This window comes from Anolis carolinensis, chromosome 1, assembly GCF_035594765.1.
Source record: "Anolis carolinensis isolate JA03-04 chromosome 1, rAnoCar3.1.pri, whole genome shotgun sequence".
Classification (NCBI taxonomy): domain Eukaryota; kingdom Metazoa; phylum Chordata; class Lepidosauria; order Squamata; family Dactyloidae; genus Anolis; species Anolis carolinensis.
The window spans coordinates 74967447-74992865 of NC_085841.1; the positions used below are offsets into that span (position 1 = coordinate 74967447).

General features: G+C 38.9%; 1 protein-coding gene across 4 annotated transcripts in view; it reads left to right on the forward strand.

The window, feature by feature from the left end:
- rgs17 (regulator of G protein signaling 17) overlaps window positions 1-25419 on the forward strand; it is an 84829-nt gene that overhangs the window by 46112 nt on the left and 13298 nt on the right. For 2 of the 4 annotated variants that reach the window (XM_008123745.3, XM_003215779.4), the window contains exons 2-3: window positions 6292-6427; window positions 25147-25236. In XM_008123745.3, coding sequence (XP_008121952.1) covers window positions 6309-6427; window positions 25147-25236 — 209 coding nt within the window. In that variant the 5' untranslated portion in view covers window positions 6292-6308. The remainder of the gene's footprint in view (window positions 1-6291; window positions 6428-25146; window positions 25237-25419) is intronic. The other 2 variants (XM_008123741.3, XM_062977116.1) reach the window with 2 other exon arrangements.

The window sequence follows — 25419 nt, forward strand, 5'->3', positions numbered from 1 at the left end:
TAGAATTAGTCATTCGATTAGATCATTAGAAAGCAACTTTGGAGAGTCATAATTTCCTTAAACATTAATAAAGGGAAGTGGAAAGACACACAGATGTGCATAGATTCAGCATGCATACACATACTTGGGTAGGAGAGCTCTCTTTGCCTCCACTAGTATTTGTGACACACTTTTTGATCTGAGCAGTGTGGAGATACTGAATTGGAATATCATCTTAATCATTATCACCATTATCACCATCATCATCTATTTTCTGCCTTTCCCCCAAAATCAGAACTCAAAGCACTAACAATAGCGATGGAATGATTTCATTGCAATACTGAACTGATAAAAATAGTTAAGGTTACAGTGAACTCACTTCTGAATAGACATTGGGACATATCTCTACATGTGGAAGAACATGTGGGTCAAGAATAGGACTACACAGTCACCTACGTACCCACCACCAAGACACTACACTTTGAGGGCCATCATACTTGGACAATGAGGGATCTCCTAAGTAAGTATCTCTATATCTATATCTAACTAATCTATCTATACATACACACATACATATAAAGGGAAATACTTTTGTATAATAAGGCACCTCACTGCTACTTTCTAATGGCTCCTGCAATGGTCTTAAAAAAAAAGCAAAGACATTTATCTATAAGACCAGGAATCTCATACTTGCTGTATAATAGCCCAGCATTCTGAAATGGAAATGACATAAACTTAAGAGATCAAATGCAATAAGGCAAGCTCATCTTATTTACAAGTCTTTATCGTTATGCTTGTCTTCACACAGCTTCTCAGAGTTGCTAATATAATATGAAATTAAAAAACTAAAAATACACGGTGCTTTCTCATAAATAAATATAGCAGACAAAATGTTGTAAGTCCATAACAGCAACAAAAGCAGTAGAGAAAAATGAGATATAAACTGGAAGATGCTAGAAGAGCTAAGCAAAAAGAATGGCATTATCAGTGATGTGCATGCTATAATTGAGAAGGCCCTTTCTCTGGTCATCAGCTACTCCTTTGTAGGGTTGTCTATTCAGGATTGTTCCAGACCCTGAGATTTCTGGGTCAAATCCTGAGATCTGGGCACAGCTCTAGTATAACACACACACACATATATAGTACCAATTACTGTTGCTTACAGCTTGTATTTCAAGTTCATACACAGCAAGAAGATACTTTAATTGGGGAGCCCTCTACATTGACAGCTCCAGGCCAACTTGAAACAAGAGTGGCCACTAAACGCACACCGCCAATCCACGCTGCAGTGCAAATCAGTCAGAAGCAACACATCAAAAAAAAAGTCAGAAGAAAGTCTGAGTTCATTGCAGACACCTGCCCCTAACACCCACTGAAGCGCAGTATAGAATCTCAAATGGGCTAAAAAAAATGCCTCAAGGCCATGATTGAGCAGCAAGGGTATAGTTGGGAAGGGTAATTGATTACTTCTGCTCCTACCTATCACTTTCTCTTATTTTTTAAAACTTCACATGCCTCTGGTGCACTGATGCACATCTCTCTGGGAAATAGACACACATCCCCAGTGCTATGACTGCATGCCATAAAAATCTGTGATCTTTACTTTGATGCAGCATGAGAGCTGGCTGACAGAGAATTTGAAATGCCTCACAAAGTAACAAATCCCAGTGTTAAAATGGATATATCCATGCCCACAAACTGCTATAATTATACAATGTGAAAGCGACCCAGGTTCCATCCCAAGACATTGTCCCATGAGCCCAGGGCTACTTTTTCCCTGCTAATTACTTCTGTGGGCAACTTGAGGATGGTGGTAATTAATTTATCCTCAATATGGCAGCAAGCTACTATCAGACTTTACAGTCTTCCACAGTTTACTGTGAAGCAACCCTCATGGGATAGTTTGTTATTTTATTATAGAAGACCATAGGACTCTCTCTTGGAAAGTGAGTTAAAAATACTTCCCCCTGGCTTGCTTCTGGTTAATGGTGTCTATCTGAACGACTGCTTCCCTAAGCAAGAATGAAAAGACAATATTTTTTATTGAAAGTTAACACTGGGAGTTGGTGGAATAAATGATATGGCTTGTGCTTCTTGCTCGACAGAGACATTTAGTTGCTTTAAGTATTAATATATTTAAGTAACTAGCTGATCTTTATCTTTTCTTTAGACTTATGTATTTGAGACACAAATCATATTGATGCCTGTTGTTGTTGTTGTTGTTGATGATGATGATGATGATGATGTTGTTTTTGTTGTGTGCCTTCAAATAATTACTGATTTAAGGCAACTTTATCGACAAGATTTGGGGGAGCTGAGTTTGTGTAACTCACCCAGCATCATCCAGTGGATGGCTGAGCATGGAATCAAATCCCAGTATCAAGAGTCATAGTGTGCATCTACACCAGGCTGTTAGGGATTGTGGGAGTTGAAATCCAAAACACCTGGAAGATCCAAGTTTGTCTTTGCCTGATCTACAGTGTAGAATTAATACATTTTGGCACTACTTTAACTGCATGGCTCAATGCTATGGAATCCTGGGATTTGTAGTTCTGTGAGGCACTTTTTGGTAGAGAAGGCTAAAGACCTTGTAAATGTACAACTCACCTAATTCCATAGTATTTAGCAATGGCAGTTAAAGTGGCGTCAAACTGCATTAATTCTACACTGTAGATATACCCTATGTCGAACGCTCGCTCTAGGTGTAAATACTGTTGGCTACTACATAACTTTTTGTGACTATACACACATTATACTTGGGCTTCACATGATTGATTTCTTTTCTGTCATACTGCTGGGTATATGGTAATATATGGTATTTTATGGAGCAGTTTGCATTGGTTTCCATATAGCAAACAACACATTTCAGTGAGAAAAGTACTTACATTTCCTCGAGAATTATTGAGCTCTTTAAGCACAATAGAAATGGCGAGGTGTTATCAAAATTGGTAATTATATATTGGGTACAGATACTGGAATACCACTGTTGAAAAGGACCAAAAGCACCTGAGATTTAACTGGTTTTAATCCAATTTTCTATAAAGAAATTGGAGAATTCTAGGAATTTACTCTGAATAAGGACTATGGATTAATTAATCAAAACTTGGTGCTTTATATGTTTTAATCTGTTTTATTGTTCTATGTGTTTTATTTGTTTGTGTGTTTTAATTGTTTTACAGTTTGATGGGTTATGCTTTTATTGTTATGTCTATATGCGGCGTTGAATTTTTGCCGGAGTTTGTAAGCGGCCTTGAGTCCCCTGGGGAGTGAGAAAGGCAGGGTATAAATGAAGTAAGTAAATAAATAAATACTCCCCATAGGAAGTACACCATTCTTTGTTAAATGTAAGTAGCTCTTCTACTGGATTACAATTCTCCTATTCATTATGGGGAAGCCTTCAGGTTTAAGTAATTCTAATGTATGTATTGTCAAAGGCTTTCATGACTGGTATCGCTGGGATCTTGTGTGGTTTCTGTGTTGTATAGTTGTGTTCTAGTAATATTTTCTTCTGACGTTTCACCTGCATCTGTGGCTGGCATCTTCAGAGGATCCTCTGAGGATCCACTGTATTTACTCAACAGGAGAGAGGGGAGAAAATGTGTGTTTGTGAGGTGGGGGGAATGGACGGACTCCCATCCCTCCCAATAGGCTCAGGCAAAACTTCTGCAGCCTCTACTAGTTTGTGTTCTTCCTCATTTTTAACTTTTGCCATCATAGTCACATTTTGATGTTCCTTAGCCACATGTGCCGCCCCTCATTTTCATCTGTGAAATGTTAGAATATATGCAAATCTTCTCAGCTATCCATCTGAATGTAAGCTGTCATCTGTATATGGAGGTTCACTAGGCCTAGATAAATGCCATCTTCTGCCTGTGACATCAAAACCAATAATGTTATCAAGTATCTGTCAGGGTTCATTCTGGGAGGGGAAGTCAAAAGACAATTTTTCCAACCTATGAATATACCTTTATATGATAGGAAAGTACAATTCTCCATTCATTGTAAACAGGGAATAATTTTGTCTTTCAATGATGCTTTTATTTCCCTTTAAAGAGAATAGGAAAGCTGTGATTGTCACATTGTCATCAACATCTTAGTGTGCTAGACAAACTGTGAGAAGTATATCAGTTCTGATGAATAACAAAAAGAGCTTATATAATAATATAACAAGAGAGAATCTATAGAGGTTTTCTAGGTATTTAAATCCTGTCATGTGCAGCCTGATTCAAGCTGGATTTCCTGCATTCAGTGGGAGGTTGGACTCAACAGACTATGGAGCCAACTGTATGATTCTATGAAACTCCATGCTTGCTGCTCTTACTAAAATCTGTTTAGCAGCAAATACTTTGCTGCCAAAGATATCTCTGCAAGAGGAAGGAATCATTGTTGCTTGTCATTCTTGTTCCCTTGGCCAGAATCCCAAAGCTTCTTATTTGCCAAAATATTGGGAGGGAAAGTGACTTGTATGAGGGAAGTCAATTGTCACAGAAGGTTGGGAAATGGCAATTACTACAGAATAATATCATAGTCGGTAACAGGTAGAAGATGACTGTCATGTCTCACTTGCTGCTTTGCATTTTGATCATTGCTGGGTACTATCTTTTCATTGATGGGGGAAAACCATCAATTGCCTTCAATATCACTGCTTGAGTGAGTGAGCATGTTGCTTCTCTTCTCTTCCTGCTCTCCCTTCTCCTGCTTGCTATTCCTAAGTAGGTTACATTTTATGCACGTAAGAGTTAAGGAGGGAGCAGGATGCTTAGGATGATGGAGCATTATGCAAATTTTATGGTCTGTTTTAGCTAATGGTTTTATGTTACTTTGTATATTTTAATATTAATAATAATAATAATAATAATAACAACAACAACAACAACAACAATTATATACCAACCTATCTCCCCAAAGGGACTTAAGGTGGTTAATGATGTTGTGAGCTGCCTTGGGTCCGCTGGGAGAACAACAGCATAGAAATCCCCAAAATAAATGAACAAATTGCTCCAATTTCACCCCCTCCCCCAAACACCTCTCCCTTTGGGCCAATTACCCAGGACTCCTTATCTTCCCCAATTGCCAGCAAACATGTCCTCTCTGATAGAGCAGGGGAAGGAGTGCAATTAGAGAACAGAAAGAAATGTTTCTCCAACATTTGTAGTAGAAAGATCCAATTGGCAAACGTATGGGACTCCTAGGACTATCTCTGGCATGGCAAAGGGGCGTGAATCTCATGGTCTGTTGTGTAAATATTGTCAAAACAAAAAGGAGGGCTGGAGGTGGAGAGAGGATAAGGATACAATAGTGCAATTGCAAACAATTGTGATAATGATTATTTCCAAACCAGTGCGGGTGTTTCTACACTGACATTATAATGCAACTTGGAAATGGTTTGGAAAGAACTGGTTTTCCTATGCAGGTTATAAGATTGCTATGCCTGGAATTAGTTAGAACCCAGGGACGTGATGACATTTACCACAGAATCTTGCCTCAAACTGTTTTACAGCGCCCCCGCCCCCCTTTCTAGAAGGGATACGCCTCAGTGCACCAAAGGCATGTGAGTTGGTTTTTAAAAAAATGGAAAATGGCACTTAGGAGTGAAGGGAATCAATTACATGGAGGCACTTTTTAGGCACTTTTTGGCAGCTCGCGTTTGGGATTCTTCACTGCGCTTCACTAGGGGATAGTGTTTACAATGTGTTCCGTATTTTGAGGAGCAAATTTTGACCTGGATCTAGGATACCCTGGCATCTGCTACAGCACATTTTTTTGTGGCAAATCTCAAACTTTTTTAAATGCTTGTATACTCTTCAATGTATCATGTAGCAAGCATTGGCGATGTGCATTTTTGGCTACAAGCGGCATTTTATGGTCAGTGAAGAAGGGCCAATGTTTGTTCCCACTTGCTTCAACAAAGCAATTGCTGTGAGACAACATACTATTGTGATAATGTCCTTTGAGTAATCCCTCCATCATCCCTCTTGCTACTTGTTAAGTGAATTTTTAGCATCAGTAGGGACCAGAACTTGAAGAAGTTACGCTCCTGGGATATAACTCCCAGAATTCCTATTGTCCATACTGGCTGGGAATATTTTTTTCAAGCCCTGATATAAACCATTCCTACCTTCCCTTTCTCTTGCTTCGATTTTCTGGAATATCCCCTAAGGGCACTTTCCTTAATGAGTAATAATATTGAAACACCCCATGGTGATAATGTTTTAGATCTGAAGTTGAAAGTGAGCCAGAGCCCTTTCACAGTGAATAGCACAAGTACTGTTGTATTTCCTTCATTTTTCTCTTTATATTTTATTCTTGTAGCCACTAAAGCAGCTGACATGAGAAAAAGGCAACAATCCCAAAATGAAGGAACATCTGCTATGCCTCAAGCACCTGGAAACCAAAGGCCCAACAACACATGTTGCTTCTGCTGGTGTTGCTGTTGCAGCTGCTCATGGTATGTCATGTAGTCTTGTTCCGTTCCATATCCAGCACAGGTAAATGATAAGCAGAAGCAATCCACTGGCAGATATAACTGAGCTACTTTGGGTTTCTTTTGCATGCAATAAAGCAATATTTATTAATTTTTTCATGAGAGGCTTTTGCATAGAGGTTAGATGTCCACTTACACTGGTAAAGGGCCATGCTAGAGATAGTCCTAGGGGTCCCAATTTTTTTTCTTTATTTTCAATTTTTGTGCTTAACGCCTTTATGTCTATCTTTATGGTATGCTCACAAGATGATTATGGTCCAAACCACTACAAGATCCCTTTGCAAATTCAAAGAACAATGATCATGCACCTGGGAAAATGTGAAACCCTCATTCGTACCAAGGAGGAGAGAGTACACATGTGCAATCATAGATATGCCTTTCCCTAAAGTTGTCCTGAGAAAATTTGATCTCTCATAACACTTTATCACAAGATGGGCTTTATCAGATAAACTTCATCATCTGTGACTTTCCTAATATAATGTGTTTTTGAAAAATATTTTTTTGAAAACTCAAAATGCAAAAAAGAGAAAATAATAAAAATCCTGTCTAGCAAATGTGTGCCAAAAATATGTTTACTGTAGCTATAGCTGGAGTTGGAATTAAAGAGAAAAGGAGAATAGGTCAATGAGTGACAAGTTTGAGCAAACCCATCCAGTTTATTCCTTTCTGATACATTGATGAATAACCAGTAGGATGTATTTAAAATTTGGATGTATTCAAGAGTCCACTGAGATCCTTCAACTAGCAAAACGTCCTCAACTGAACAGGGATCAGACCAACAAATCTTTGCTGCTCAGCTCTTCCTAAAAGAATCATCAAGCTTGGGAATTCTGAGACTGAAATGAATGTTTATTTTTGGTGTTTAAAATAACCTCAGATAATCATGTGATTGCTTTATCCCAGGCAAGGCCAGGATTTCTGCCTCTAAACCTTTCAATGCAGTATGATTTATATGCATATGAGCTGTCTAGTAGTATTAATGGGTGCAGGTGGATTTTTATAGCTCTTTAGTTGCTGATGTGTACAGAGCAGAGTACTAATGCTTTCTGTAAAAATTCTTTTACTTTCTCTTGTAAGTAAGAGAAAGTAAAGGAGTTTTTACAAAGAAAAAGCTTTGCTGTCTTTGAAAGATTATCCTGACTAAATTGGATTTACAGATAAAAAACTGTCAAAAAAGATATCACAGATTTGTCTGAAGATGCCTGCCACTTGGCCAGCAGTCTGGGAGCCCTTCTATACTGGCCCGAATTTGCATGAAATCAGCCTTTAAAATGATGATTTCATGCAAATTTGGTGCCCATAAGGGAGCCAGAACCCCACCTTTTTGGCCAGGAGGTGTCCGCATTCCCACCCATAGTATGGCCACTGTCCCGCTGCCCTCCCTTTCTCCCTACTGATTCTGGAGGCTTCTCCTTCCTTTGAGGTGCCTACAAAGGACAAACGGAGTTTTCAAGAGGGGATGGGGGTAATTCCCCCTTGACAGCTCTGTTACATTGTTTACAGGCTCAACAGAGGAAGGAGAAGCCTCCAGACTTGATAAGGAAGGAGCTTATTTTTAGTGTTTTAAAGGTAGAAAAGAGGGTGAGGGTGGGAAGGCTGATATGGCTATCCCAGGATTGCTGTGGAGACCATTCCTGAGATTGTGCATGGCAATTTCATAATAATGTGCCGCCACAAAAATAAATAAACAAACTTTATTTATACCCCACCACCATCTCCCAGAGGAACTCAGGGCGGCTTACAACCACTCAGAGGTGCAAACATGCAAAATACAAAAATTACAGAGACAGTAGCTTAAAACAATAACAACCATCATAAATATTTCACTTCACATAACCACACATTTCAGTGCAGTGTAGCTGGAGCCTGAGGTAGCTTGCACACAAGTCAGCAGCTTGGACTTTCTCCTATTAGGGTGAAATGTTATTTCCTTTAAATTATTCTATTTATTTCTAAATTTGCATCCTTGCATGTAAACTAGCAAGTTTTGTGCAAATTGTAATACCAGGATAAAATTCATGCCAATGAGATCCTTGCTTTAACCTTTCTTATGGAAGTGAAAAGATGCTATTCTGTCCTGTGAAGAAAAGATAAAGTGCTACATGAGGAGATAGAGTTGAAACTGAGATAAAGCCGCACCTCTGTCCCCTGGCACTGGGCTGATGCTCACTGGAAGCATGAGTCTACAGGCTTACCTTTTACTGTTTCTTTGCATTTTTAAAATATATAGGATAGGAACAAATGTGGGTGAAGCCAGCCTTTCAGTTGTAACATTTTTCTTTTGGTTCAGAAACTCGTTCTATGATATATCACTATAAGCTCTCTCATCCAGTTAAAGCAATCCCAGGAGTACACTTAAACATGGGGTTTTGGCATGTGAGCTGAATTTTTGTGCTTAACACAGTAGTTGTACTTTTTTTTAAAGGTTCTACAAATATAGTCATGTTAGTCCACAAGAAGAAGTAAGACAAAATTCATAATTGTAGGCTAAAAACCTTAAAATGTTTAGAATCACCTAAAATATGTAAGACTTTGAGTTTTCCAGAAGTCTTCATCAGGCTAGGTGATATCAAACAGAGAAACAAATAAAAAAGTCTCTCCTGTTACTTTTCTTGTACCATTTAGCCTGTGGAAATTGAAAATTCACACATATCTGTGACATTTCAGTTGATCCTAACATTTGCTAGCTTATTATGTTTGATGGTAGTTTCTTATTACTTTGTTCCAGTATAATAATAATAATAATAATAATAATAATAATAATAATAATTATTATTATTATTATTATTATTATTATTATTATTATTATTATTCACCCAGAGTAAAGAGATGGCTGCCATTGCATAATTTTATGTTAATGTGGCAACCCATTTGTAGGAAGTGCTGCATTCAGATTGTTCTGTCAGTTCTCAGAGATTCTGTTGAGCCTGACCTGGACTCACCCGGAATGGACCTCTGGCTGTTGCTATGTCACACAGCAGTTTCCAATGAGTATCATGGCTATTTTGGGTTTAAACCGACATTGCCTCTCTTTGATACTGCAGAGTTTTTTCTAGAAACCGGATTATTCTGCAGCTCAGAACAGTCTGAACAGTGGGATTTGTTTCAATTCAAGCCAGTCTGATGTCAAGACCAGACACCTTTTCCATCTTTACTTATTAGTACAGAGATGGTGGCAAAACTGAGACATTGAGATGTGGGCTGCCACCAACGAGGTGGAGTATGCTTCCAGAATAAACTGAATGCAATTCAGATTCAGCATTGACATGATGAATCTGGCACTACTGGGGAGTCTATTTAAACTGGGCTATGCTATCTGGTGTAGATGAGTGCAGACTCCATACCCAGGATGTCAATTCATATTTAAGTGGAGGCTGTTAGTCATTATGGAAATATGTATAAATATATTCCTTCAAATATTAGAGGCAGCATGCTTCCCAATATTATATCCTCTTACTGTCTCAGTTTAGCCCAGATTAATAATAATAATAATAATAATAATAATAATAATAATAATAATAATAATGGCAATAATAGTAATAGTAATAACAATAATAACTATACTTTTTATTTGTTACCTGACTCTCCCCACAGCTCAAGACAGGGTGTAACATAGTTAAAACACACAGATAAAGTGTTATATTATGCTATTAAAATAGATATATAAACTAAACAAAGATTAACACCAATATTCATAAAATGTAAAGATAAAATTCATATTTTAAAAAATTGAATGGGTAGGCCTTGGAAGAGTTAGGTCTTTAATTATATCTTAAATTTTGACAGTTTTAGATGCTGAAGCTCTTTGGCAAGACATTTCACAGTCTAGCAGCGGCCGATGAAAATGTCCTCTGAGTGACAATTGCCAGTTGGAGTAAATGTCTCCCAGAGGACCTAAGTGTACAGGGTGGATTGTATAGAAAAAAGCAATCCTGTAGGAAACCTGGACCCAAACCATAGCGACTGCAAAGGTTTACACTTTGTACTTTGCCCTGAAATTAATTGGCAACCAGTGGGCTCACTCCTAGATAGGGACCCAGCCTGTGCTGGATGGGGTTACACTCCCCCTGAAGACACAGGAACAAAGTTTGGGGGTCCTCCTGGACTCAGCACAGAACCTGGAGGCCCAAGTATCTGCGGTGGCCAGGAGGGCCTTTGCACAATTAAAACTTGTGCCTCCTAACTTGTATGTTCTTCCTTATTTATACCTTTTGTCATCTTGACCACACTCTGATATTGCTTAGCCACATGTGCCTGGTTATCATCCATGAAATGCTAGATTACATGTTGCACTCATGGCTGGTTTGTGAACATTCCTTGTTGAGGCACTAGGAGTAGAATGCTGGACCAGAAGGGAGTATAGGTTTTCAAAAAATATCTTTTTTTCTAGTCTTTAAAAGCAAGATAAATTTATTTACATTAATAATACTTCTCTGGGAAACTTTTAAGCATGCAGTTCTTCTCAGATTTTTTTAAACCATGTTTCTCTTGGCAAGACTCCAAAACAGCACGGTGCCCATATATTAACTTCTTAGGATTCAAAATCTACAGAACAGTATTCATTACTTCCCAGCTCTTCTGTGTATTTGTGAGTTGCAATGTTGTTTGTCAACACTGACAATTCACTAAACAAAATTATTGTGAGAGTTAGAGCAAGCATAAATTACAGCTGTCTGCCTTTTTAAATGAGGTTAACAAAGTAAAATTTAAAGTTGTGGAAATGCCATTACCGACAGTTCTTAGAAACAGATTGGACAAAAGTATGGAAAAAGAATATAAGGAGAAACAGATTGGATGGTCTAATAGATTTCTCTTCCATCTCTAACCTTTGAGATTAAAGAGGTTTTATTTTTTTAAAAACGTTTTAAAGATCCAGCAAACAGACAGTAACATAACACAGAGCTCCAAATTGATTAACATAGAACTTGGTGAAGGTTGTTTATTGATGGCAAAATCCCATAGCAAGGAGCAATGATGTCAGGGGGATGCTTGGACTTGTTGTCCAGTAAGTAACAGAAAGACTACCGGTAATTAGAAAGCCTAGTCCAAGTTACTGCTTCAGGGTCCACATTACAGCAAGTGGGGCTGTTACTAAGCTATGTCAATTGCTAGGGAAATTGCCATAATACCTTTTTTTCAACCCTGGGAATACTACTGCAGTCAGTCACACATAAATTCAGAGTGACTTCAGTCATTTTTACTTGTTCGTTCATTATATTTACATCCCACATTTCTTCCAAATATGGCACTCTTCCTTCCTCCTTGATTCTTATTATATGCCAGCTTTGCAGAGAGTAATTAGCCCAGAATCACAGTTTCATGACTTAGGGCTTCATCATATGGGGCTTTTACCCTGTCATAGGATACTTTCAACATGGAGTTAGTATTGAAACTGCTAGAACCCATCACATGACATAGGGCTTCTTCTGGCAAGGCCCAATGCTGGCTCCATGTTGAAAGAGTACTGGGAGGAAGAATTCAGAACATGGGTGATTGCCTGTGTTCTGATTGAGTAAGCTGGGAACAGTGCAGAGGGCAGCCGGGCAATTTAATGAAAATATTTTGTATCCTACTCGGCATACGAAACAGTAAAATAATTTAAATGGATTGGAAAGAACATCATCACATGCAGGCTCCCCCCTGTTTCTAGACACTTTAAAGAGTCCCATGGACCCTGAGGCCTGGCAACACTATCCATGTCAAATACTGGATCACAGTGTCGTTCTGTTGGTCTGATTTGATTCCCTTCCCAGGAGATATGGAGAGAGAGCCTATGCACCATAGAGCTTGAGCATTTTCATTGCACAAGTATTCCTTAAAGCCATAGCTAACAGATTGGGAATGTTCAATATCATGTGATGATTAATTGTTGGATATATGCCCATCTCCATCTGAGTTAGTGAAGCAACATAAACATCTTCTTTTTACATAGCAACTGATCGTTAAAATATCTTGAGTTAAAAATCTTTGGTTATGGGGGAGTAAATTTATGTCCTCGGTATAAGCATTAGCTCTGGCATGCAAACAGCTATCTATTTAAAAGCGCCTGTGATACTTCTGTCTTTTAAACCACTGTAATAATACGCAATGTAATACTTCATAATGCCCCATGATTTCTTAACCAGCAGTGTAGATCTAGTAATGGAAATTTAAGGACTAAGCAAAAATGTAATTTCATAAAATGACAAATATCTCTTCTCATTTACTTTCTTCCTGCTGGGAAAAATAAGTAATTTCACTGAATCAAGATGCTTACATTGTATTATAAAGAACTATTTCAAGTAAGGAAAGATTTGTCTGGGCCTCTTAAAATATAGCTAAGTACCATTTGTACATTTTTTAAAAAAAATGTATATGATATTAAGGCTGTAAAGAACATCCTCAGACAGAAAAATTGAGTTCCCAATCCCATTAGGTAGAATAAGAGACCACTGAGAGTTTTGCACAATATTCACTGCATCGTCGTCTCACTCGTTCAGTCGTTTTCGACTCACTGCAGATTCAAATATTCTGAAATGTCCCATAGAAATTTACCTTGCTCAGAAAACCAATGTTTTTCTACACAGAAAGCAGGATTTTGCACATAATAACAAAACAACTCCTTTGGATAACACTAAGCTATTTGAATAGGGGGAGAATATTACCAAGGACTATTTGGGGTATTTTTCCCTACATGGGGAGAAAACTGTGATAATCATTCAACCCCAGAGCTTGCAGCAACTTTAGCCAGCACAGCCAATAGTGAGAAATACTGGCCATTCCATTTTTGGTGGAGTGGAGGGGATCAGAGAAGTGTTTGACTGTCTTCCCATAGCCAGAAGCATACTGATGGTACCCTTGGCTGACCCCTATACAGAAGCCCAGCAGATCTTGATAGACAATGTCCTCAATCTGTGGGCCCTTCCAGAAAGCGTCATAATCCGAGACATATAAGTGGGTTTAAAAATTGCGGGACCTAAAGGAGAATCCAGACATGGAGGTATCAGATCCAGTAAATGGTCCCTTGGCATCCTGATAGGTTCAGTCATAGTGGATTTTAGAAATCTGCAAAATGGACACAGGACATCAACTGAAAGTTTACTTTTATTTCTTATTGACTCTCGAGATGTGCTGGACCTCATAAGTGCTGATGCAGATATGCAAATGTGGACAGAAGCAGATTTCTTGTCATTATCTCTCCTCACCCTCCTACTGCCTTTTCCCCTCTTGAATCCCATTTCCCTTTGGGGTCCTTTGCTTGCCATGCTGGTGTCTACTGTGTAAATTCTAGCTCTGTTTAATTTCATGAATATGAGAAAAAAGAAATGGTTGCAGAGAGTTCTCTTGGGAATTGCTTTCCATTTGTGCTTCCATTTAGCCACCTGTGTGTCCGTGGCTCTGTTTATAGCCCTCATCAGCTGTTTTGGGATTTCAAAATGTTCACATGCACTGCAGCAGCCCACACCAGTGTATAGCAATGCATTTTTCTTGAGTGCAGGGATGTACCATGATGCAAATATGCACATTTTTCAGCTGAAATTGGATTTTAAGCGCACCTTTTAAACATGTGGTTGTTGTATCAAAGATCCACCCAGAGGAAAGGTGTTCTTACCATACATCAAGGGAACTACTGACCGCATAGGCAAAGTGATGAAGAAGCACAACCTACAAACTATCTACAGACCCACAAAGAAAATCCAACAAATGCTACGGTCAGCAAAGGACAAGAGGGATCCTCTCTCCTCTGCAGGAGTCTACCGGATACCATGCAGCTGTGGAGAAGTATACATAGGGACCACCAAACGCAGCGCCCAAACAAGAGTCAAAGAACATGAAAGGCACTGCAGACTAATTCAACCAGAGAAATCAGCCATAGCAGAGCATTTGATGAACCAGCCTGGACACAGAATACTATTTGAGAACACAAAAATGCTGGACCATTCTAACAACTATTATGTCAGACTACACAGAGAAGCCATTGAAATCCACAACTTCAACAGAAAGGAAGAAACCATGAAAATGAACAAAATCTGGCTACCAGTATTACAAAACTCCAAAATCAAAACAGTAGATGGGAACCAACACAATGAGGACTTGACTGAACAAAGGATGCCCCCAGGCAAGGGACAAAACATTTCCAATGCCAATTAGGGTGATTAACTGAAACATTAATGCTGGCTCCCAGTGACAAAGAACTCTTGCCACACCTTGTACTATACACAGATATATATTCTTTCCTTTCCTTACTTAGTTTATCCATACCTCACAACCTCTGAGGATGCCTGCCATAGATGTGGGCGAAACGTCAGGAGAGAATACTTCTGGAACATGGCCACACAGCCTGAAAGACATACAACAATCCTGTGATCCCGGCCATGAAAGCCTTCGACAACACTTTTTAACATGTGTTTTTCAGTCATCGTTGTGATCCAGCATGCATTTTTGGCAAGCATCATTAGCCACCCACCCTTTTATCCCAGTTTCTTCCACATTTTAGGGCCAGTGTAGAAAGGTCCTGTGGCTGGGTTTGTTCTCTGATCCCCTTCACTCTACACCAGCAATATAATTAATGGTCATTGAAAGACAACATGTTGAGACTTGGGACTAGTGATAGGGAAGACAAAGCAGAGTCCACATGTGGCATTTTTGTATTGTGTGTGACTACATAAAATCTTAGCTAATAATTGGTAAATAGTATCAGAGCCTGGAGGCATCATATCATCTTTATCTCACATCAACTGGAAATGCTCAACTCATTATCTTAATACCTAGAGAGTAACAAGATTGACCATTTCCTCAAATATTAGTTCATTAAAATTAGAAACCAATCTATGAGATTAGTAAGTGTAGTAGCTGTTTGTCTTCAAATAATTTCCAAATCATGGCAACCCTAAGGTAAACTTATCCTAGTGTTTTCTTGGGCTAAGAGTGTGTGGCTTGCTCAAGGTCACTCAGTGGGTTTCCATCCAAGAAGGGAATCAACCCTGTCTCCAGACTTGTAATCCAACACTCAAACCAGTAAGATTCAAAGTGTGACATAACAAAAATGACAACAACACTTTCAAGTCACTGATTCCACACGTAGCACCAGAATAGTCTACCTTACATTTTACCTTTTATAGCTATAAAAGCCTGGTCCACAATCCCCTCAGTGTAGTTGTCTTCCAACAATTACATTACACCACTCATCTTGAAGCTATGGCAAAGTTTAACAGCTTTCTTTTCCTGTCCCACAGTAAGGTGTTGAGCAGTCATAATTTCCTCCTTTAAAAACAGGAACCGTAAGAAGTGTGCCAGATGGATTCCAGGGACACAGACTTTATTTCCATCATTTTCCCAACAGGAAAGAGAACAAAAGCAAACGTCTACATAAAAGTTTTGCAAAGCCTGGAGAGGAAAGTACACTCTGAAGTCTTAGTTGTAGGCTCCTGGCTATCAAATGGATTGATAGTTTTGCACAACGTGACTGCTGTATAGGGATTTGGGGAGTTGTAGTCTGAAAAAGTCATTTTTCTCAAAGTCTGCTCGGGACCAGAAATATTTTTAGCCTTCACTGACAGGGATCCAGAATTGGAAGCAGGTGATACCCAAAGCCTGCAGGAAGTTCACTGAGTATTTGGAGCCAGGAAGCATAACTGCTGGCAAGAAAGTTCTTCTTTCTGGATTTGTCATTTGCCTCAGACTTCAACAATATTCTGAAATCTGTTCCTCCTGACCTTGTTACACAAACATTTATTTTTATTTTAAAATAATATTTACCTTGTATGGCTTGGAACAGCCAAAGGAACTATAAAAAAGGTACACGAGCCATGCTTTTGTCATTATTTTCACAGTCAATCTGTGAAATGTCTGAAAGCTATATTCATATTTTAAAAGCCTCTGTATTTTAAAAGATCTTCAAGTCTAGTCTTCTCTTCCTCATTAGGAGCTAGGTTTTTCTATTTTTCAGTTGTAGTTGTCAATATTATATTTTATGGGCCACCCATTATTTAAAAAGAGTGCATTATCTGTGTATTATTCATGCATGGCAAAGAAATGAAAATAAATAGTCTTTCCAGTACTGTACTTTCCAATTCTGTGATCCCATGCTTCTCTGATTCAGTGCTTCTCAGTAAGAAGGGATGGTACATATTCAGTTACCAGATAGACATGATGCTCTCATGCTTCTGCATCCCACTTTAGCCTTTTCTTTCTTTTCTGCTGTTTTCTATGATTATTGATGGGAGATCACTGTATAAACTTTTGAGACATGTGTAGGCTGTAGCTTAGATGTGCACTTTGCAAGCTTTTTCATAGAATACAGATTCCACTTTGCAAGTCTGTTCACAGAATATAGATGAGTACTTTGCAAACATGTTCATAGGATACAGATGTGCACTTTGCAAGCTTTTGCCTGGAATTGGGACACCCCATCTGCAAGCTGCTGCATGGAATTTGGCTATGCCTTTTGCCTGCAGTGTAATTTTTATACCTGGTTGCAAAATGTTAATCATTAAATTAAAATTGCAGTGTTATGTAGGTATCATTTCATTATTGGAAGGGGGTTTTGTTGTTAATTGCCTTCAAGTCGACTTTGATTTATGGCCCTATGAATGAGAGACCTCATCTTCAAAAGATGACTTGGAGGTCACTGTTCTTGGAGATTCAGAGCCATTGGCTTTCTGACTGAGTGTATCAATTTGCAATACAGTCTTCCCCCTTCCTTCTGTCCATCACTTTTCTAAGCATTGTCTTTTCTGTCCTAATGATATGGCCAACATAAAAGCCCATTTTATAATATTTATTTATTTATTTATTTACAGCATTTATATTCCGCCCTTCTCACCCCGAAGGGGACTCAGGGCGGATCACATTACACATATAGGCAAACATTCAATGCCTTTTAACATAGGACAAAGACAAACAACATAGCTCCGAGCGGGCCTCGAACTCATGACCTCCTGGTCAGAGTGATTCATTGCAGTTAATTGCAGCTGGTTTACTCTCCCGTCTGCGCCACAGCCCCGGGCTTCTAGGGAAGATTCAGGCTTGATTTGTTCTACAACTCATTTATTTTTCTTTTTGGCAATATAGTATCCCTAGAACTCTTCTTCAGAGCCACATCTTAAATGACTTGATTTTCTTCCTGCCATCTTTTCTCACTGCCCAACTTTCGCAACCCTACATAAATGGAATACTTTAACTTGAACCATCCTAATTTTAGTTTTTAATGATATACCTTTACACTTCAGAATCTTGTTCATCTTTCAAGCTTTGTGTGCATTTAAACACAAACCTGCAGAAAAAAATTGCAAAACAGTTATGTTAAAAATGTCAGTTTGAAAGGTAAGCCTGACTAGAAGCATGCTAGAATGTTTTAATGTTCTTTGATTCAGAATTTTGTGATTAAAGTAAACCCCTTGAAGCAGTAGATCTGTAACACTGTTTCCCCTATATTTTAATAATAATTCACTTTATCAACTGAGATGATCAAAATATCATTGCTCTCAACAGACACAGATAACATAACCTTTGAGTGCACGTTACTCAGCAATTGTACAAAGAATATATACACAAAGAATGAACCTATATGGAAAAAAATTTCAGGTGTGAATTATGACTATTGTATTCTGAGCCAATTTAAGATCTCCTTTCAGTTGAACAACAACCAGCTGCCTGGGTGTGGTTTGCTTATTGATGGGAGCCCTCCTATCAAATATTTACTCTTCAAATACACTGTGATTGTGAGTGAAAACTGGTTTCAGGAGCTCTATGAAAATATACTTCTGTCTTCTCTTCTTTCTCTGATAGAACTGAATTGTGACCTTTCATGATAGCTGGATTTTATACTGAAATTTCAGTTTGATGGATGTGTCTGCTTCATTAAACAGAGACGTGGCTATGTTTAGGAATGGCCCTTTAAAAAAAAAAGATACATAATTTGGGCTTCAGTTCCCAAAATTGCAGGAGAATGGAAAAGATAACCTTTCAATTCTCAGGAATCTCCAAATCAGCTAATAGACTTTCACATACCATTATTCCATTTTAGCTACCATGGTTCTGTTTAATATATTCTGCTGTTGTGCTGGAGGACTAGAAATTTCTAAAGAGAACACCTCTCTAGGAATAGCTATGTCCTCCATCACAGCTCTGAGGTTATCTTCTGATAGAAGTTGAACATAGAGTTGCGCTGGAAGAGCTAGAGAATCCTAAAGAGATCACATCAGTCACATCTGTGAATAATCAAATTTGGAAACGTGGATTATAATAGATGCCTCCAAAATGGAGGATTATAACAACTTCAAAAAGTATGCTGGTTTTATCATAATTCGATATTTAAAATCTAAGTATAATTTCAGATTTGTTACATCACATACAGTTTTCCACAACTTGCTTTGAGACAACCATATTTTAAGATGTGACTGAATGAAATTAGTACACTAGAGTCTCGCTTATCCTTTTGTAGTCAAATTTTCACTACATTGCGAAGTTTTGGTGCTAAATTAGTAAATACAGTAATTATTACATAATCATGTATTGAACTGCTTTTTCTGTTGTAAAACATATTTTTGTGCTTAATTTGTAAAATCAATGTAATTTGACGTTTAATAGGCTTTTCCTTAATTTCTCCTTACTATCCAACATTTTCACTTATCCAACGTTCTGCTGGCCCGTTTCTGTTGGATAAGCGAGACTCTTCTGTATTGAAATGTGTAATGAAATTTATGGGAGAGGTATTTGTTGCATGACATTTTAATGGTGTATTTCAAATTCAGCTCTCCAAAAATAGATTAAGAATAGTTACATTACTGGAAAAAAAAATTCATCATAAACCTGTGAAATTGAGTAGTGTCAATGTAATGTGGCAAACAAATAAACTGTTTCTTCTTACCCAGCACCTGTAGCATTTGTCACCATTCCTAGTATAGCTAGTGCCTACCCATGGCCTTAACTGTAGAACCCATGACATGCCAAGACATGCCTAGGCTCTTCACTACTTTTTTGGAAGGCATAGTGCAAACCCAAAGGGATTTTTAGGTCTTCTACTGCTGTTGCCAGGACGTCTGTGATGAAATCTTTAATTAATCATGAGAATTGAAGACCCTGCCTTACTCCAAATGGCATGACACGTTCAGGCAGCCACTTGCTCCCTTTCCAGACACCTTCCCCTACTCTTGCCTTTGTGGGATGCCATGTTGGACAAGCATGACAAACACTTTTAATATGAGCCTTGACAGCAATGAGGAATGGCTTGAGATATGTACCAAAGCTTTACAGCTACTTCTTATCCAGTCTGAGGTTTGTCTCTCTGCTTTGAGACCCAGGGAACTAGAAGAATTCCCCAGGACTTCAGATAGAGCTCCAAAACTTGGCAACCCTGACTATTTTTTAAGGGACTGAGCACACACAATTGTTTTAATCATTAAATTACCAAAACTTTTGATCTGCCTCCTATAGCGAAAGATGACAGAAGTAACTTCGGCCGGATTTATTAGCTCCTGGCATAATTTTCTACTTGAAGAGGATTTATCTTCTAGCAATGTATCATTCCACATCAGCTTAAAATGTCAGTTACACAAGGAATAACTGTCTGGAATTTGTAAACTCAAGTCTCTGGACCCCATAGAATTAAGCGAGTCTTTCAAGACTGTCTCTTGAAACCGCGAAGAGCTGGAACCTTTCAATTTAAAGGCAGCTGTGCTCTTTCTTAAGACAGAAGGCAAAGAAGATAAAACAGCCTTTATTCTCTTTAGAAATCTGGCAGAACATTTTCATCCGTATGGAGATTCTACTGCCGTTCTTAAGGGAGCTTTCACTGAATATGTGTGCTCTGACTTCTTTCCTCAGTCACACTTTTTGGGTTTTTTTACACTTCCTTCCCTGCCTCTGGGATTTCGTTTCATTCTAATTTCATCAGCAATGTACATCTAAACAGAGATTCTCCCCTCATTTGCAGTTCCTGATTTTCTGATTCCAGAGTGGCCCCACCCCAAAGTAGTTTATCTTTTTGATGGGGTACAGATGAAATAATTCATCTTGCAGTTGGGCAGAAGAAACAAAATGGGCACCTATTTACCCATCATTAAATAGCTATGGTTATTTTCAAGTCATGCCCAGCTCTAATATATGAGCTATTCTAACCCACTTCCCTATCTGTCTGAATGCCCACTGTAGTACTAACATTCTGCTCCCCGGGCACCAAGCCATGCCACTCAAGCTTCAATTAGCGGCAGGCTCAACTACCTGAGTGGCTATTCCATGGCCTGGAGAGAAGAAATGCCTTAATGCCTGTAATACTGAAGTGAAGGCAGCTCTGGGAATTCAAATTCTTTTCCAGATTGGATTAAGAACTATTTAATGGACGGAACACATGGAGTTCTTCTGGCTGTGTTCTTACATTCAGTGTACAGACTTGTGCATCAGTTTGATTTGCTGGAGGAAAATGCATTTATAGTGACAAGCAGATCATCACGCCTGTCTGTTTTTCCTAGACAAAATACTCTGCTTTCCCCCATACAAATAGTCAACTCATTTATTGGATAAATAAGCTGCACTGGCTGTAGGCAGTGAAAAAGGGGAAAGGGGTCATACGAACTAAATCTGAGTCTGGACCATATCTGGTCTGACATCCTCTTCTCATGGTAGTCAATAGATGCCTATAAAAAACCCAAAGCAAGGACATGGACACAACAGCACGTTCCAGTTCTTCCCCTCAACCCCAAAATACTATTTAGCACCATACTAACTCTGTTCTTGAGATATGTAGTGATCATGGTTCATAGCTGCCAATAGCAGTATCCTCTATGTTAATATAGAAAATGCATATGATTTATTTATATAAGCCTTCCCAATATTGTATTGCTTCAGATTTATTCCTTAAGTGTGCCAGAGGGAGGCATTCACTCAGGGAAAAATCAATAGCTGAGACTTGCATCACTATCCTAGGGCCCAACAATGTTTCATGCATTTCTTTTTATTTTTTTCATTAAGTAATTTTTATTAAGATCTATATATAAAAATGTGTTATAACCGTTTTTACCTTAACGTAAACAGAGAAACTACAACACCCAGAACCACGAAAATACACAACACAACATAACACCCTTGTTGCTGTGTTTAAACAACAAAGCCACACTTCAGATACACATCTGTGGCCCACACAAACCCCAAAAGCCACAAATACCATGTGTGCTTGCCTGGGACAGGCGCAGTGCGCGAAACTCACCCGCCCCAACATCCTCCTCCACGCTCCCTCACTCACCGCCGACCGTTGCCACCGCCATCTTGGCCACCACCGCGGCACAGCACCGCTCGCCTTCCCGCCACTTCCCCTAATGCTCCTAAATGCCAGGGAAGGAGGACGGCAAAACCACCACTTTCCATGCTCCTTCTGTTCCCACAGACAGCCGAGAGCAGGTGGGTTGCCCCTTTAAAAAACTATCGCCAAGGAGGCAAGGAGAACGGCCTCTCCTTCAGTTCAGAGACCAGTGACCCTAGAGAGGGGAGGAGGGAGGGAGGAAAGCCAGCATAACACTGCCCACCTGCCTACCGACAAGGAGGAAAGGAGGACAAGAAAAGCGGCAGTTTCTTATCTCCTTCTCTTCGGACACATGGACACACCTCCTATTTCTTCTCTTCCTAGAGTTTTTCCCTCTCTCCCTTTCCACCTGTCAAGGCTTTCCATTCAGGCGCCTTTGGGTTCTCCACCCAGCAATATGCCTTTTTTGGGTCTCTCTACATCCATCCCAGTGGGAAAGGGAAAAGGGAGGGTAGATTGGGGAATCCACGGCCTGGGAAAACAAAGCCCCCGCTTCTCCCCTGCCTCCTCCTCCACCTCCTCTTCCCTTTCAACTGCAACCAGATTCAATACCATCCCCATTTTTCAAGCCCCTACAACATTTACTCCAAATGGAAATGCTTTCTCCAGGCATTACCCGAAGTAGGGTGGGAGACCATAACAACCGCCCGCTTGGTTTTCCCTCAGGAAAATCTACTTCATTGAGAGATCCCTCAAGAAAATCCACTTCAACTTGCTTTTACCATACAAAACAACACAATCCAAACACTCGTGACAGATGGCCATCCAAACTCTGCAATACAATTCCATCCTAAGGTTCAGAGACACCCCTCAAAAACATCCATTTCCACTTCCTTCTACCATACAAAACTACACAATCGAAACACTCCTGACAGATGCCCACCCAGCCTCTACATATTAAAAATGATCATGACATCAAACCTTACCTCCTTCAGACTTTCAGTGCTGATGGCGTTTCTGGGGGTTCACCAGGCATGATGTGAGTTGTAATTCACACACAATCTTATCCATTTTGGACATATATACAACCATAACACATATACCAAATACCACCACTTCATCATTACTTCATTTTCCACACCACCACACTTCTCCACAGCAACGCATAAAGAACAACACTCTGAAAACAGATCAATTACAGACAGAAAACAATCATACAACGCAGGAAACAATCACTGCCACCTAACACCGCCCAACAAAAGATTCCACCAGGCAGGAATCAACCAGGATTTGAAACTACAAGGCAGGACACAATCAGGGCCAGCTACCACCTCCCAACAAATGATTTCCCCAGACAGGAAGCAGCTAATCAAGGTGACTAATAACAACATTCATACCTTCCGCACCAAGACTATTCATTACATTCCACCTCACCAAAAAAGGATTCCTATAAGAAGAAAACGACCATGCTTTGAGGATGCAAGGCTATTCACTCCTATTCCACCTACCCAACAAAGGATTCCCATGAGCCACAGCAACGCGTGGCCAGGCAAAGCTAGTATCTTATAAAATATATAAAAATAGTAAAGCAAGGTAAAAATGGGGGGAGAAACATCATAGTAAAAGAGAAGAAAAAAGAAAGAAAAAGAAAAAAAAAGTATGGGGGTAGGTATGGGAGGAAAGTTGACTTCCAGTCTTCCCCACATCTGTTATCATAGTCCTTTTCTTCTATCTGTGTTTCTTGCTATTCCCTCTTTGGCTTTCCATCCTCTGGAGAGCAATTTTGGTTTCATACATTAGTCCCTTCTGTCAAATTTATTTTTTCTTGTTTCATTTATTGTAGTAGTGATGACCAGTCTGTTGTTTTTTTCCCCCTGGGACATAGTAATTGAGTTAATTTGTCCATTTTCATTATATCCATTATTTTTTAAATCCATTGATCTGCTGTTGGTAATTCTTTCTTTCTCCATTTTTATATTATTCTGGCTGCTGTTGTATTCAGGTCTAAGCTGATATCTAGTGTCTAGTATTTTTTGGATTTTCCCTTGTATTTCTCTCCAATATTTTTTTGCTGACTTACTGGTGTTTTTATTTTTTAATGATTATTGAACACACATGCACAAAGGTTTTTATAATGTGCATAAATCACACTTAAAGGGTAATATAAGCAAACTACAAAGATAAAATGATAAAAACTCATCAAATTTGCCAGATGCAAACTTTAACCTACCAAATATAAACCAAAAAACACAAAAAAGGAATACAGGCTAACCCTTACCTCACTTTCTCTAATAAACACATTACAATAATTCTCTATACCTGAGCTTAATTTTTTCCACCTGCAACCGCTTTCTGATCGAGAAAGTTGTATGTGATCTTGGGTATAGAAATATATAGAATAGGTAGAAAAATCAAACATTTACAGGTAATAAATCTGAATTTTCAAGGATTGCTAAACGGGCCTATGTTCCTTTTTATGGAATACAGCTTGAATCATCTTCTACAGAGCCCACTGTAAACACTACACAACAGATTTGTGTAAATGTCTTGCTGGTATCCAGCTTTTATTGTTGCCGACTTTTTCAGGACCCTGACATTGAACTAAGGGGACCCCATTTGTGGTCGGGACCCACAGTTTAAGAAGCAGTGCTCTAAACCTCTTACAGAATTGCAAATTATTTAATTTCTCATTAGTACTTTTAACACTAAATAACCTAAAATATTTATTATCTAATAAACTTCAAAGCCATCCATCCCGCCCCTGAGCTACCAGAGTCCAAAGAGGTGGAATGGCTCTGGGGACTGAACCTCGGGATCACAGGTTTTGATCCTAAGAGTCTGTCCTCCCACATACCCCATATCTAAGAAGGTACGGACCATTCTAGAAGGTCCACATCTTCCCAGTTTTTTTTAACCTGGCGTAAACTTGTATTTCCAAGTTTACTCCGGGTTAAACTGGATTAGCCTAACGTATATTTTGGACACCTCAGGCTAATTCATTTTTCAAACTGCTTTTTGGGGCTGTTTAGATGGGGCCAAGGAGGAGGATATGAGGCAGAATTCTGCCTTTCCAGAGACTTGAGCAAAAAGCAAAACACTTCAGCTTCCCCTAGCTAGTGTGTTCTGCTTCCTCAATAATTTCATCACCCTCTGATATTGCTTGACCACAAGTCATGGCTTTTAATTTCTGAAAGGTTGGAAGGTATGAAAATACTATAATTTCAAGTTTTTATATTCAAATATGTGTAAATACCTGGATTCTTTGAACACTGGACATAGATAAAGCCAAAGCAATACATTTTTATGGGTTTGGAAATATGTTCTTGTATTTACTAACAAGAAAATGAAATGTTACCTGGAGAATGTAGGTTCACTTTAAACATCAATGTTGTTTTTTATGTATCACAAATTCGTGATTTTAAATTAATTTTCTCTAGACAAAATAAAGTGTTGTGCTACATTGCAGCCTCACTGTTAGGAATGAAGATAGAGGGGACAATTCAGGAAGACCAACACACACAACCAAAATGGAGAGCATCCAGGTTATAGAAGAGTGGTAAGTTTGCTATTTCTCTTCTTCAAGTTGCCTAATATTGATATCAAGAGTCATAGTTTGGAAAGTTCCTTTTCAGGACTTCTCCCAGAATGCTTTGCCAGTAACTGTGCTGGCTAGAGCTTCTGGGAGTAATTGTCACCAAAATTAACTTTTCCTTGCTGTGCTCACAGCATGTTATTGCGG